Here is a 16,419-nt window from a genome sequence, read left to right as displayed (position 1 = left end):
TTTCATTTTAATGAATCATTTGATATACTTTGAAATAACATGATCTATAGATCTATAGATTGGGGGTATCAAAATTGAAAGTTTGCATATTTAATAATATGCATATCAAATAAAATCAACAGATTTCTATTTTATTTTCTTAAACTGTAAACTAACCATCTCCCAGTGTCAAGGCTCAGTTACTTGAAAAAATAGCAAAATTTTTACTTTCTGAATTTCTGCTTATTATCTCTCCTTACCCTCCCCAGCTTTCTCTCACAATTTTTTTTCCCGCTTGGATTGCATTAAACATCTGCTATTTGTATCAAACACTCTGTGAATCCATCCATTGTTTATGTCAGTTAATGTTAAGTAATACTTTGTACAGCAATAAGAAGCAATAAAAAGCCCAGCAATAAACTGCTGTGTGTCAGTGATTTCTCCTCAGGGTCTGCCACAAGCCATCTGATTTGACTGAAATAATGGCAAACAGTTTTAGACCTTTGCATTAACTCTGCAGGCTAATGTCCATGGGGGTTGGTAAGTGTCGTGCTTACAGAAGGATATTGGTGGTGTAGTTCCAGAGATAAAAACTGATGGGTGCCAGAGTAAGCGTTGGGTAAACAGAAACAGTTGAACACTTCCCATGGGGGTGCTATCCAGGTTATGTGCAACTTCTGTGTATTTGAATACTTTGCATGTACTGAAATGAGACAGAGGAATACTATTAAGTTTAAAGACAGCTAATTTAGGATAACTAGGTTCTAACTGCCAGAAGTTAAATACTTAATTGGTTTAGTTTTTAGGAAACATGCACTTAATATTTTCTAAAACTCAGGTGTTTCAAAGTGTCTCAAGGTGAATGTTGGCTTCAGAGAGCTCTCACCAACCCTGGGACATTTGGGCTTTTTGATGTGTCATCCTGTTGTGTTGCTTCCTGATCTACACCCCCCCCCCCCCAATATTTTTTAAGAGATGAAAGAATATAGAAGAATAACTTGGTTTTCCAGAACAAAAACCTCTGTCATATACTAATAAAACGATACAGAAAATAAAGTAGCCAATTTAGATGTTTCTTGTAAGTACTTATATCAGTAGTTCTTTATCAGTAGAAAATTTGAATATTCCTTACAATAACTACGATTTGACTTCATGTTTTTTAACCACAGCTGTCACTTTTAGTAGTTGACTTGTTCCTTAAAATTTACATAAATCATTAAGTGGTATTGTGCTATAGAAAAGCATCTTCTACTTAGTAAAAGAAATGAAACAACATTCATTTAAGAAATTGCACCAGACTTTTAGAGAGATTTAATAAAGCTGTTCATTACATTTTGCAGCATTAGAAAAGGGCAACCCCCTACTTATGGTATGAATAAAAGAAGGTGATATTAGCCCATGCTTCCTCATAATTTTTTGAATTTTTTGTCAAAAAAAAGGAAATTCTGGGAGCATGATATCTGCACCTGATATCTTGAAGAAAGCCTCACGGAAGAAATGAACGAAAAAAGTGTCGTGAGGTTCATGTAGGTAAATTCAAGTTATTTTTGTAGTGTTGTTTTTGTAATAAAAATGGGGATTATAAGGGTAAAACATGGAGTTCATGCAGTGAACAGTTTATCTCTGTGCCTCCTGGGTTTATTAAGGAAAATATGTGTATAAAGATGCTTGACAGAAAATTCTTGTTTGTCACTGTATGTTCTCATTTACAAGTTGCAGTGTTTCAGGGGTCTCATATTTATTTGGGAGACATGTGTGCTAACTGAGGATTTGCAGAAATCATTCGCACATCTGGTTATTTTTTTGCCTTAGTAGGTGCTTTATAACAGCTACCTTGAGTATTAGAAATTCAATACTGTCATATGTTCTGCAGTATCTAGTCCTTGGTTGCATTACAACTAACAGCTAAATCAAATAAGATTGAAGTACATGATGTTAGTAAATGTAGATGTGGGTGTCTCTCTGTCCATGTCGTATTTATATGTATATTAAGGATGTGTATCTGTTAAACCAGTATCCTTGTCCAACTTCAAGTGGAGGTGGTTAAATATAGTGGAATCACAGTGATGGAAAAGATGCTTTGATGTTTGAAAAAGAGTAGGATAATAAAGGAGGAGGACCCTCAAATTCAGGGTACCCTCCATGAGAGAGTTGGATCTTGTTTTGCATTTAATCCTATTCAGTTCTACCTCTGCTCTCATTTAAACCAAGAGTGGTGTTCCTGGTTGTGTGGTTGGGGAATTAAGCATTTTTAACTACCTAGAAAATATCATAGGTGAGTGGAAAAAAAGAAAAAACAGTATCATCTGTGCAAATTGCACAGATACTAAGTTCAGAGATAAAAAAAACTATCAAATGTGTATTCGCTTTGTGACCAACTTAGGTGTTGGTCACGAAGTCGCTAATTTCCATTTTGCGCTATGATGATAACTTACTAATAATGTCAGAGGATTATATTTTGATGTAAACTCACATAGTTATGATGTCTTAATTAAATGTTTGGAAACAAAAGCAGCTGTTGAGCTATGTACAGTTTTTGTAACTTGTTTTTTTTTCATGAGATTCACACAGAAATAGATTTTTAAAAGTCCAAAGGCTATCCTTGTATTCAAATAATTGTACCATAGAACATGTTAGTGTGAAGTTCCAACAAATTTTTGTCTGGTGATTTTATTTTAGCCATATAGTTTTTACTTCTTAGTCATGAATTTAGTCTCTGTGAAGGCCAGGAGGTGGAAACCCTCTATTATTCCAGCACTACACAGGACTGTGCTACTGTATCAGGAAATCTCAAGTAACAGTTTTATGATGCATGAGGATATTATTTTCTGCAAGCAATAACATACATTTCTATTTCTCCAGCAATATCCACATAATCAAACTTTCACAAGTGCTTTACAAAGAATTTAATAGTGTACAGAGTGACTGGATGCAGCACATACACAAACTGTTATATATTTAGTAGTTCCCATTTTGCAGTCAGTGCAGAACACTTTTGCACAGTGATGTTGTGAGTGATATTTCCATCAAAATGTGTATCACCCCTCCTTTTCTACCTTACTCCTTAAAAATGACACCGAAACCTTAACAGATGTCACCTCCAGGAGCACAGGATACCTTCCTCAGGGCTCTAATGGTGTGATAAAGACGGGAATACAAATTCTCATGTTAAGACTTGAACATCAAACATTGTTCCTCTGAAATCAAACATTTATTCCTCCCCAGAGAAAGATATAGATTATTGTGTCTTTTACCACAAAACCAAACACGTTTGGAATTTTATTTAAAGGTAGTAGAAGTTTTTGGAGCAATCAAAAACCAACCAATGAAAAACTAACATCAAGACTTGCATACTCAGGTTAGATGTGGACAATCAGAAGTGAAAGATTTTATGACAATGACTATGTTCAGGGTCCATTCTGTCAGTCACTGGATATTAAGTCTCTTCTTTGGCATTAAAGTGCAGTGTATCAGTCCCTGCACTAGGAAAGGTAGTGTGCTCATATTCATTCAACATTATTGGTATGGTCATGTCATCTTCAGGGCTTAACATTCTGGAAACTGAAGGGGTTATCTGTTTTGTTTTCTTTGTTCAGAAAAACCCTTTAAGCATTAGCCAATGCGTGAGAGGAGTTTTCAGGCTTGCAGAGCAATGAGGCTGTGTTGGATGAAAGTGATTTAGAATATCCCTCTGTGGTTGCCTACCTGCAAGGCAGTTATCTGTCCGTCAAATTGGAAGGTTTTATTGGTATGTCAGTGCTATAAAGTATCAGTCTAAACCAGCAGACCAATACCAATGACACAAATGGTGAAAGACAGTCTATAATTAGCCGTAAAGGTGTTTAGTGTGAGACCTCACCCTTGTTTTCCAGTTCCAGAGAGTTATTCCAGTTTATAACTGTCTGACACTGACAAAATCTATACATTATGACTGACAAGAAAGACCAAAAACTACAAATAGACCCAAAGGAGAGAAAAGAAAAAAAAGGATCAGTAGAAAGTAGAAAACTGGTTTTGCTTTTGTGCTAGTTTTTGTTCTGTGTCTCTTTGCTAATTTAAGGGGAATTGCTGAAAACTTAATTGGGGTAAATAAGAACAGAGTCTCTCTGTATTCATCTTCTGAAGACACCTTTTGAAGGGTGGTTTAATTGCTGTAGGAGAAGTTATGGAGATAGGGCTTTCTTTACAGAGTTGAGAATGGGAGAGATCCCTATTTAATGTCAATGAAGATTTACTGTTAACTTCAGTGATTTCACTCAGTAGCCTTTGTGTCCCCTTTTTTCCCCATCCTTATACCTTCAGACACGAGTTTTTCATTTTACGTGTAATTTATAACGAATTGCAGTTACTCTAAAAAATTAGTACAGTTCGAGCTTCAACTGAAAAAGAAAAGGAAAGCGTGTAATTTTGAATTTGCTTGCATATCTAATCTTGAGCAGCATGTTTTGGATTTTTACTTTAATTTCTTTAATTATGCTTTTGTTCTAGTGTCTGCTTTTCTATAAAATACTTATTCTTTAGCATTTGTAGTATGTCTCTGTGATTTGGATATTTTTACTTTGCCTGTATTTGGAAGTATCTGCTAGATTCTCTCTTTGCTTGTGCTAGGAGGCTGGTATTTTTGTGCTTCTTGCATCAGGCCCTTTTTGGAAATGCCAGAATACACCCAAATTCTCCATTCCTGATATTTTAGTGGCAACTTCCTGTGAATCCTGGAGTAGAGCTCCTGCAGTCTGTTTGTTCTCCAAGCCAATTCTACCACACTTCAGCAAGCCAAAACAGACAGCCTTAGGAGATATGTCAGTGCTGTGATATAATTTAGAGTATTATTTAGAATAAGTAGGTCAGAATTTTTCTTGTTCTGGTTAGGAAGTCAGCCCAGAGATCTTTCAACACCCAATGAACTACCACCTACATGTATACTACATGTGATAACTGCCAATGAACTGGCTTTGGAACCAGAAATAATAGAACCAAATGAGAGAGGAGTGTGGGAACCAGGCTAATTAATTAAGAAGTCAGGCTAATTAGTTTGACTGGAGGGAGCACTATGCTGATGTGACATTGTAGATTCCAAAATTTTGTCTGATTTGTACATGAGTTGCACTGGTCTTCTTACAGACATACAAGTTGTTTCTGGACTCTTTCAGATGTTTTTTGTCATGAAGCAGCATTGTGTATTGGTTTATTCCCTAGAAAAATTTACTGTAATTTTAGATTTCTTTCTATACTGATAGTCAATTTATTTCCTTCTCAATCTTCTACAGTAAGATTTTTTTAACACATGTATTTTAATATTGTCTTATTCAACTTCATGCCACTGAGATTCCTCATTGCTTTTTTTTTTACCTGATGAAGGACCTTCCCATTTTCTTCCTAATATTTTGTCACTTACTGAATACAAAACTGAAGTAATGCTCCTGAAGTTGTGTATGGTCCCACTTCCAGCCTGTGGGGCTGAGAAGAGGCTGCCAGCAGTCTTGTTCCTAGAGGATGTGTGTTAGCAATAGTGCACACTGAAAGATACCTTGTTTTGTAAGAACTGATGATTCTGAACAATTTGCCATTTTCCTTCTTATGAAACAGTATTTATGTATAAGATTTTCACAAAGAAGTTGCTTTAATGAAAAGATAAAAAATACTTGCTGTGAAAGTCTATCTTACCAAATTGATATGGTATAGTAAACATGAGAAGCAGTATCAAACCCAGCAATAAATCAATAAGGTGTTGTAAATAAGCTGAATTCTGTATATAAAGCTTCAATTAGAAGTACTAATAATGTATTACATCAATAACATAGTGCTCATGTGTGAGCAGATATTGGCATAAAATAAAAAAAAATGAATATTTTATTAATGTTTCCTAAATAACGTAACTAGAAAGCTGAAATTAAGGGGTTTTTTTTATGTGTGTTGTTTATAATGCTTTTAGTGATGACTTATGGTCTTACTTACAATAGTTCTTCAGCATAGTAGCTCCCACAAGGAGTTAACATATATTTTTTCTATTTCTAGATCTGTTAGCTGTGCCTAAGCATCCATATGCTGCTATGGAGAACTGGGGACTGAGTGTTTTTGTGGAGCAAAGGATACTGCTAGATCCAAGCATTTCTTCTATATTATACCTACTGGATGTCACCATGGTCATTGTACATGAGCTATGTCATCAGGTATTAAAGGTGTTCACATATTTGATTATAATGTCAGAAACCATGCATTCCTTTTTAAAACTGAAAATGAATTTATATTGTACGTATGGACAGTTGCAACTTCCATTGTACTGAAATCCAAATAACACAGAGGTCTGTAAGACATACCCCTACAATACAGGAACTGTGAAGACTCAAAATGGGCATAGAGGAGAAAATTAGTAGCAATGAACAACTTCCCTGTCTTCTGTATGATTATATTCTGTATGTTTGTGTCTCTGTGTTTGTTGCTGGTGTGTAGAATAAACATGTTGATAACTGTAGAAAGTTATTAATCGTAGAACTACAGCAGGTTCATCCTGAATTTCATGTTCGTGTCAAAAAAATCTTTTGGCTCAATTTGGTAATCAGCTTCTTCTTCCATCATATATACACATACTTCCATTTTTTTTTCTTTTCTTTTTTTAACCCACTCTGTTTCCTGTTGGTGGATAATCAAGTCTTTATGTGTACAGAAACTGTGTCAATAAGAAAACTTAAAATAATAAACCCATATTAAAATTTATTTTATGTTTTCCCCATCTTCTTATCTCAAACTGAACACATTACAAGTATTTAGTAATATTGAGTTGAATGCAGATATTATTGAAGAAATTTGCTACAGGGGCAGGCAACGCTTTCTTACACTCATAAGAGGCATAATCATAGCCTTCAGGTTAAAATGAATGAAATCCTACTGTGTAATCACCATGGCTTACATCTGTGACTTTACACAGTGTTCTTTAAAGGCAATGCAAATTCTTAACACTTTCTGCAAATAAGAAGTCCCATGTAAAAGGGAGCCATTGTAATGGAGTTCTGGCAGATAAACCTGGAAATAATAATGTTTGGTTCATGTTCATATTAATGTTTCACATTAAATCTGTCAATGAATATGAAGTCCCTAACTACAAAATGAATTTTTTTTTGAATGTTTTTGCTGGTTTAATGTTTATATGATCATCTGATTTTATTATAAGCTCTTTATCGTGCATTACAATAGGGTAGCACACTGTTCAGCTAGAAAAATTACAGTGCCTGAGGAATCAGGCGAGGAAAACACACATTAGATCATCAAATCCCAGCTCTTGCTAGTATTAGATTCTTCCATGTGGTGTATTTGTAAAGCCAGGCTCAGTGCTCCTGATTACAGGGTTATGTGACTTCCCTTAAAACCTTTTGATTAAATCTGATGGTCAATACCTTTTTCTAAGTTCAGCTTTAAATCTTGGTTTTTGTGAAGTAATTTCATTACTTCCAGTTATTCTTTGCACTGCTTTGATAATTTCCTCTGCTTCCAGAGCAATTTGTACTTCAGATGTGGGCAATTATCACATCAGTAACATTCCAAGTTTGTTTATTTGATTCTCTTTGAAACTGAAGCCTTTTCACATTCTTCTGGGAATGTCAGAGGACCATGAAGTGGGTGAAAGCTGTAACTGAATTTATTTTAGGATAGAAATGTGGTCATAAAGTGCTTTTAAGTGACCTTAAAATAGCAAATGAGGAGGTTTACTTGGTGTCCATGTGGATATTAATTCCAGTGCCGTTTGCTTAATTAAATGTAGCTTCCTCTATTCCTGTTGCTGCTGTTTCTGTTTCAGTATCTTGCAGATCAGCTCTTTGCTTAGCTGCTTCACTGGGTAACTAGACAAGATAGAAAATATTCAGGTGAAAGAAACATTATTTCTACTTTTTAGATGCAGAATTGAGTCACACGGAGTATGATTGTTCATCTGCAAATCAATTTTTGAGGGAGAAACCCTCGAAAAATATAAGCCACAAAATACTGTCTTGTGTTTACTTAGTAATTTTGTCTGCTTTTATCTTACTCATACTCCCTCAAGGAAACTTTAGAGCAGGAACTCTAAACAATAGTATCTTAATTGAAAATGTCCTGAACTGACACCTGGTTGGGTCCGGGATTTCTTGCCTCTGCTGTTTAATTGTTAATTATTCACTGCATTTTTCATTGTCTTTTGCTGTGAAGCATCTCACTTGCTAACCTGTGGTGATACATCAATATTCCTCCCCTTCACTCAATTTTACACATAGGGTAACAGCGTTTAGCCAAAATCACTTCTGGTGCAGTCAGAAGTAGAATCCACATCTCCAGCTTTGCTTTTTTATTTATTGATTTTTTTTTTTTTTTAATGTCAGTTAAGAGGAAATGGAACTCTCATAAGAAAACATTCTTTTTTCTTTTTCCTTTTTTTTTTTAAGAAATTTGTCATTGTCCGTTTTCCCTGACTTTAAACCCATGACTTTAAAACTTATAGAACATATCTGAGCATGTAGTAAACTGATCTGTATGAGACTCCTGTTACTGCAAGTAGCACAGCAATTGCTTTGCTAATGTTGTTTCCAAGACTGAAAAAAACAGATGAATATTAAAAAATGAGAGTATTGCCTTTAGATTTGCCTGTTTAAAATTGTAATTCCCAAACCTGCTGGGTATTAATGGTTGAGTACAGTCTTCAGGACAGATAGAAAATGAGACAGCATTGCAAAAAGACAAATTCTGTGGTTGTCAAAATACAGGTGAAAAGTGTGTAAGAAAGAATTTTGTGTCCAGTTTCTTCACAGTTGACTTTGTCATGCTTGACCAGGTGTTTATTTTAGGCGCATGTTTTAGGAGAGATGCATTACAGTTAAGTAGGTAGCTTTGGTTTTGTCATTATGTAGGTTGTATTTTTTGATATTTCAGCCTGAGTGTTCTTTTAGAACATTTTATTAATTAAAAAAATTAATAAGTGAAAGAATGAGTGTTTTGGCGTAAAACCTTCTCTTCCAAGCCCCAAACTGTAAGAGAGATATTGGTCAAAACACACATATTTCTAGCAGCTTAATTTGATAGCTCAAAATAATTACCATAATTTATTAAAATAATTCTAATTAGGGTAGTAATCAGTTTTATGGGCATATCACAGATCAGTCCCACCTACAGTCTTTGAAGGAAAATTCGTTTGAATTTATGCACCATCATTTTTGTGATAGTTTCCCACCTGAGAACAAAACTTGATGTGACAGATTGAGTTAAAGAGGCATGAAAGCTGAAAAGAAATTTAAAACTTCTAAATCAACATTTTTTAATAATCCGTAAAGGAAGCATATAGGAAAGAGTGTCCTCTCAGTGTATCTGTAAAATAAGTACCTTCTGCATATCAGGTTGAACCTAATACTTGAGGGGGATGAAGAAATTTATGTAATCAATAAATTTTGAAATAAAAATGAAGTAATGATCTTCATTCCAGGCAGATAGTGTTTATAGTCAAATACACAAATAAATACTTAAAGAAATTAAATGCTTTACTTACAGTTTTCCTTTCAGATATGTAACACCTGCGAAGATAATAGCACCTTTCTGCTGGAAAATTTGGCTTTCTTACTTGTGGCCTCTGGTACTGCTCTGTCTCTGACATCTATAACTCTCTCTGATACTGTTCAAGACTAGTTAAGCAAATTCCCTACATTTTCATATGGATATGCTGGTTTAATGATTGTAAAACATTTCTTCCTTTAGGTGCATAATTAAACAAATTGTTTTAATTGTATGAGTAGTTGTATCAATAATAAATAAACCCAGGAAACTCACAAAGGAGTATAACAAATTCTCTTTTATGACGTCATAAACTAATCTTATTAGTTCAAGTTACAGGTATTATGAATTTTACAACCTTTATTTTTTTAATCTCTCTCTGAATAGTCATAGTACAAAATGACTATTACTTGTTTCATATTTGTTCAGCAGTCCTCTTGCAATTCAAGAAATAAACTCTATGCTATTGTGTTTAGTCTGTCATCGCAAATCATTTAATCAACCTATTCTGGTATGAATATAACTGTCATACTCCTCGATGTATGAAAGTTATATTCATTTGAACATTTCAAATTCTGAAGATGCATTAGCTACATTAATATATTTGCAATATTTCTTTGTCTTTTCAGTTGAATGTTCTTAAGAACAGGATCTATCTTTGGCAGCCCTATAGAGAGTTAATATATTGGTAGCCTTCAACTACGTTATGCTTGCTGAGTGTGCGTTAATTTTAGCTTCACTTAGTGTATGAATATAACTTCTATCAACCTCTTCTTTTCTCCCTAAATTCTTAAGTTGGTTGTTAGTGACATTTAGAGTCACGTTTTGCTTCATTTTTTCATTCAAATCCTGTTTATTGAACCTTGTGTGGCAATCTGGTAATCTTTCTGCTAGTGTGTTCTTTGAAGCACTAGCCTTTACTTCGCTGTGGATCCTCATTGCAGCATTGTTCCTTCCTTGGCACTATTCTCACTCCGCACAGACATGCACAGAAGCAAGACCTTTAATTCAGGTCCCAGAGAAAGCCTTCAAACAAGGCAGATGTCATGAAAGCGAACTGCTTATTGGCCAACTCCACTTTCATTTATTCTCCACTCTCATTACAGTTCAGCAGCAACTCTTCTGCTCTGAGTCTCTGCCTGTGGTACTTAATTTCTGCTCCCTTTCTGTGTATTTTTAGAGCTTGCAAACACCTGAAAGCTCAAAATTATTTCTGTTGATTATTAATTATTCTCATTTTTATTCATATTATGAGAAAACTGACATAATTTTACTGAAACAAAGTTTTGATATTTGTTGGGCGTAAAAGGTGCTACAGAGAGTATGAAATATGTTTTCATAATAGTGTATATGTTTCTACTCCTACCACTGGTGTTATGGTGATTCAGGTTGCATAGGGCCATTACCATCATTTAAACAGAAGAAACAGAAGAATTTATGACATCTTATTTCCTTTGAATTCTTGTCCTCGTTCGTCTTCTAATGATCATCTTAGCTCTGTGTAAAATCCCTCTGACACCCACATGCCCTGTGCCATGTCTGTTGATGGCTTACTAGGCAGAGTATCTAATGGATGTGTTCTTGCCTCATCCTCAGTTCCACCTCTTCTCCTCTTTTCAGATGATGATCTTTATGTACTTTCTTAGGAGTTTAATTATCCTTGAGATTTCTGTCTTCTTGCTAAATTAGATTGAAGTCAGTAGGGCAAATTGAGGGGTGACCTGGGGGAATGGGAAAGGCAGTCAACCCTCAAGTAGGCTTCCTTTGCATATACATTGGTGGCCTATGCTGTTTCAGATACCTCTGCTTCTGGTTGCTGTTTGGGAAGGCTGCAATTCTCCTAAGTCCTCTATGAAGTTTTCTAGGCCTGCATGGGTATCTCAGATACCCTAGGATGTTCTCTAAGTGGCATCAACTACCTGCTTTCAGGCATCTGAGTCCTACTCACAGAAAGATGTCAATATTATATAAAACTACTTTCCTTAGAAGACCTTCTGAGAGAAGCATCGCTAGTGTTGTAAATCTTAGTGGGCAGACATTGTGGAGAAAGAAGTGCTGAAATTTAGGTCTGAGGTGGGGAATGTTTTCCCAATTTTTCAATTTTCATACTATGCATAGTGACGTTTCCAGGTAATGGATCAGATTATTCAAGTTAGAAGCCTTTTTCTGTCCAGTGCGTATGTTAGTCCCTTAAACCTAGGTGACCATCTACTTCAGATAACTAAAGTTGACATTGTGAATACTGTCCTCAGTGCTACTTTTCCCCACTTCTTCTTTTCTAATGTTTTACTTCATTAACTTATGCATCCTGTAAAGGCTGAATTAATTAGTACATGAAAAAAACAGTTGAGTTTCAGTGGGCGGTGTATACTACTGTTTTTATTAAAACTTTTGGAGAATGTGTTTTTTATAAACGAAATGTATGCAAAAATGTTTCCTAAAGGTCGTGCATTTGAACTTTTCTTTGCAGTGGTTTGGTGACCTTGTGACTCCAGTTTGGTGGGAGGATGTGTGGTTGAAAGAAGGTTTTGCTCACTATTTTGAATTTGTTGGGACAGACTACCTCTACCCAGGGTGGAACATGGTAAGTCAGTTCTATTTTGTTAATGTGAAAACTCCACAGAAAAGTTGCTTTGCTATTATACTCCTGCTTCTGTTATAGAAAAGGACTGCTGAAAAATACCAAACGAAGCATGCAAGTATCAGATGTTGAATGAAACAAAATCAGTAGGTGTGAAATAATTTGACAGCATTCCAAAAGTGTTCAATTTATTGCAAAGGAAATAATGTCATGTCTATCGTAACCCAGCATTAAAATAGCTACTGTCTCTCTGCTCAGAAATATTTTGGATTAAAGCAGTTATGATTTAACTTGGACCATTTTTTAAAACATTGATATGATTGAATTTTATCTACAAGATAAATTGGAAAGAAATGTTTCACAAAACATTTTATAAAATGGAGCATATTTTTTCTGACAGTATTCTGATCTCTCCCTAAGTTTATTCTTTTTATCTTCCTGCTATTGTTTGGCTATATAGCAGCATAAATTAACATGGAGTATATGAGTTGAGAATCTAGCTTTCAGTGTGATTTCTGGCTGTATGTGGTTGAACATGCTTTGTCAATTGGTGTGCAAATAAGGGAGCTCTCTGAGAGCAAACTGGAAATTCTGTGCTGGTACATTATTTTGAAGTCCTTCTGTTGAATCACGTTGTACCTGGTAAGGTCTAGTTTATATGAATTGCTGTAATCTAGCTATATTATATTTATAAGAAAAACAGGAGATACGAGTCCTCAGTACAAGGAAATTTTGTATGAACCCTATTGAAGGTTTCTATAGAGATTTTGTTGTCCATTGGAGATATGTTTTTGTTTGCTAACCTTTTATGTTTACAGGTATTTAATTAAGTGGCAAAATATTTATTATAAATCCCGATTGTCTGATGGAGATTTGTTGGAGCTTGGATGTTTTGCTTAGACTCTTGCAAACTAACTTCTGAAATTTTCTTTTTCTGATTTCTGGATGATTTATTGAGTATTCTTATGCCATTAATTTTTGTATGCCATGAAATGTAGACGCTATAATTGTGAGTTAAGGCTAATTTTTGAAAATAGTTTTATACAGGTACTCTTACTTTATGTCTGCTTCTTGTGAAGTTTGAATTTTTTGTAGTATGTTAATTTTTTTTTTTTAGGTGTCAATTTTGGTCTATAATTGCATTATGAAAAAGGAAACAAATCTTTATCTGTACTGAAATCTGTCTTGCATATGTAGGCTTGTTGGATTTACATGGCTTTGGCTATATTAAAACTCATTCTGTTCATCTTTATGAAGAACACAGCCTGAATTACAATGTAATGATTCTAATTATGACTGCAATGAAATCTGGCAAGCCTTTATGATTCTAGCATAGTGAAGTGTCATAGATGACAACATTTATACACTGAATTTTATCTTCAAATTGTCAGTCAATTGTTCTTCACATTATCAGTCTAACAAATTCAGAATAACTTTGCTTTAGAAAATATTTGGAATATAGTATATTTACTTGAAATTTCTGTGGAATTAATGTAATCTTCACTGTTATGCAAATGACATGCCCATCACATGAAATCTTGGCATCTTAGCAGAATACAGGCGAAGTGAATGGCTTGAACAAGGTATGGCAGTTAAACTGGGAAATCAGAAATGTGCTGCATAAATTAGAATTAACTACAGAAATACTGCTGTGCCTGAAAAAATATTAATCTGTCAAGCTTTTCCTTAAATTAAAAAGAAGGTAGACATAAGCTGTTCATAAGGCTTTGAGTAGCTGTGGCCTTTGATAGAAAAATGACCATATTGACATACTTAAATAATTAGAAAATTAGAAGATTCTCTTAATGAGTTAAACATTTAAACATGCTGCATTCTTTTGCAGACTAGAGAAGGAGTCAATACTGTTGTGTTTCAGCCTCATTACAGAGATTGTAGGAAGAGGAAGCAAAAGTTACAGTTACTGAAATTAGGCTTGCTGGAGTTTGTTATTGGTATAAAATGCATTTGCTGTTTAGATCACACTGACTGACATTTGTAAACTTGAAAAAATTAAAGTGAGCATGTAGAAAAAAAAGAAAAACTGTTCTAAAAACTTATCGTTTTTTCAAAAGTGAAGGATGCGGTACAAGCTTCATGAATCAGTTGCAAAAACAAGAACTACAAGGTTGATTTTCTGTAATGATGGCTAAACAGTGCAATATTCCAGCATTCCAGGTAGTGTTTTCTCAGCAGTATGTCATACCTGTGAAATAAAAATAAAAGAAAACATTATGGTGTATGTTACCACAGGTTTTTGCATCGGGAAAATGGTGATATTCCAAAATCCTCTTTATTTCTAAAGAATTGGGAAAGTTATATAGTTAACTTCTTTCTCTTGTAGTTCTGAAATGTTAACCTTGAAAGTTTCCTCAAGAAGCCCATGGACTAAAATGTCAAATTCAGCTTCTTTTCAGTTTACTAAAGACTTCTTTTCACATTTTCTTTTGAATAAGTGTAGAGCAGAAGACTGGTAGTCGGTTGCAGAAAAAGGACTTTTGTTTGGAAATGCAGCTTGGGCAGTATGGATGCATCTGAAAAAAATGGATCTATCCACAGCTTCCTACCTAAATTGTTCAATGTTTATAGGCTACAGACACATAAACTTCCATCATTAAGGCTCATAAGCCTCTAAAGTTTTGCTACTACTTGTCTGAAGATGCTTCTCTTTTAGCAGAGCGGAGTGTTTTTCAGTGTCCATCTTATTTGACATTCGTAGTCTTGGTATGGCTGAAGCTGAGAGTCTGGAGGAGAGTTATCTGTAAGGCATGTTCACACCATTATAACACACTATTATAACCTAAACCAACAGCACCAAGTTCTGCACAAAGCAGAGATCCATGTTTTTTTTCCTGAAACACGTTTCATGGCTTCTCCTTCTTCTCTAGGTTCTTTAGCTTGCTTAAATATTTCTTTTCCTGCTGAGGTTCTTCCTTTATATCTGTTTTTCTTCAGTTGTTTTATAGACTCTTTTGCAGCAGGAGAGACTAATGAGTAACAGTGACTGAACCTGCCATGGAGCTGTAACACTTTACTGAGCATTCCAGCAGGTCTAAAATTTCTTGTTTTGTCCAGAAGGCATTTACATACTTCATCAGGCTTGCATTATCTTAATGAGAAAGGAAATCCAGTCCTTATTAAACACTTGTCATCATTATGTACTGGACCCTCCTATTAAAATTTGAGAGGCATTCTGATGGAGGTGTCTATTATCCATTGCAGTAAATGCAAGATACATCAGAACTCTTCCAATGAAGTGAATGAAGTTTTGCAGGTTTTAAAAGAGAAAGACGAGTTTTCTGTGCTGAGAAGCTTCGTGACCACTGGTCTTAATATCCTTTTTCAAATTTAAGTTACTTCAGATGAAAGCTAAAAATTCTCATTTTCTTCCTTCAGCTGAAAAATAAGTCTCTGCATGTTACTTTTTACCAGATGAAGCTACGTTTGATCTTGCAGGAAGTCTGTCTCTGCTATACAGTTGTTAGACATTTTCCATGGAAAGGATTTCACCATTCTTCCCATTTCATCCTCTTGCCTTGTCTGTCCCTCAAATTAAGAGTTTTTTTAAATTCTTATTCCAAAATGCCTCAAATTCTTAGTCTTAGATCTCATTCTTAAAGTCTTGGAAGTTTAATCAATTGTTTCTGTGTTGTCAGGATAATTTTAGAAAGAAAGCTGTCTCTGCTAAGTGTTCCTCCCAGGGATCAGAGAATTTTGCTTTATCATGTGTGCTCAGAGTAGTCATCTCCATGTGAATTCCCTGGCTGTTGCTACTCCATAACTTAGAAAGATATGAGATTTCTGTATTAAAATCTTAAGATGTAACTGTTTAGTTGTCTCTCTATACCATCAAAAAGCAACTACAGCTGGATGTGAGTTCTTGAGCTGTAAGAACTTATGACCGATTCAAGGTAATCTCACCTCTGTGGAAGGGGCCTCTGGTAGTTTTAGGATCAGAGAAAAGAAAAATTGCAGCAGAAAACTACATTCTGGTAATTTCTACTTCATAGCTCTATCTATCTACCCTGATCACCTTCCTTTCAGAGGCCTGTTTGCAGCTATATATTCCATCTTCCTCTTGGACTGTTTCTCTCATTGTCTTGAAATCTTCTGCATGTGGCTTTGTAAAGGAAGGAATTCAGATGAGACTTGCAGATACAGAAATTTATTGACTGATCTTTTGCCTTCTTATTTTCTGGTAGAAGAAACCATCATGTTTGTCCTTGAATGTCTGTGGCATTCGGGTAGGTTTTGAGTACTGTGACAGCAGGAATTACTGGCATGTAATTTGCCCTTATATCCATCAAACGAGCATCAAATACTTTAGCAGTCAGTACCTGGCTTGATGCTGAGAA

The 16,419-nt window shown here is 35.0% G+C and overlaps 1 protein-coding gene across 2 annotated transcripts in view; it reads left to right on the top strand.

Moving 5' to 3' along the window:
• The window catches only part of TRHDE (thyrotropin releasing hormone degrading enzyme), a 205,178-nt gene that overhangs the window by 74,329 nt on the left and 114,430 nt on the right, over positions 1 to 16,419 (top strand). For both annotated transcript variants that reach the window (XM_027661969.1, XM_027661961.1), the window contains exons 4-5: positions 5,995 to 6,149; positions 11,957 to 12,070. In XM_027661969.1, the coding sequence (XP_027517770.1) occupies positions 5,995 to 6,149; positions 11,957 to 12,070 (269 nt within the window). The remainder of the gene's footprint in view (positions 1 to 5,994; positions 6,150 to 11,956; positions 12,071 to 16,419) is intronic.

This window comes from Corapipo altera, unplaced genomic scaffold (assembly GCF_003945725.1).
Source record: "Corapipo altera isolate COAL_440 unplaced genomic scaffold, ASM394572v1 1, whole genome shotgun sequence".
In the NCBI taxonomy this organism is placed as follows: Eukaryota; Metazoa; Chordata; class Aves; order Passeriformes; family Pipridae; genus Corapipo; species Corapipo altera.
This window is presented reverse-complemented; position numbering and strand designations above follow the sequence as displayed.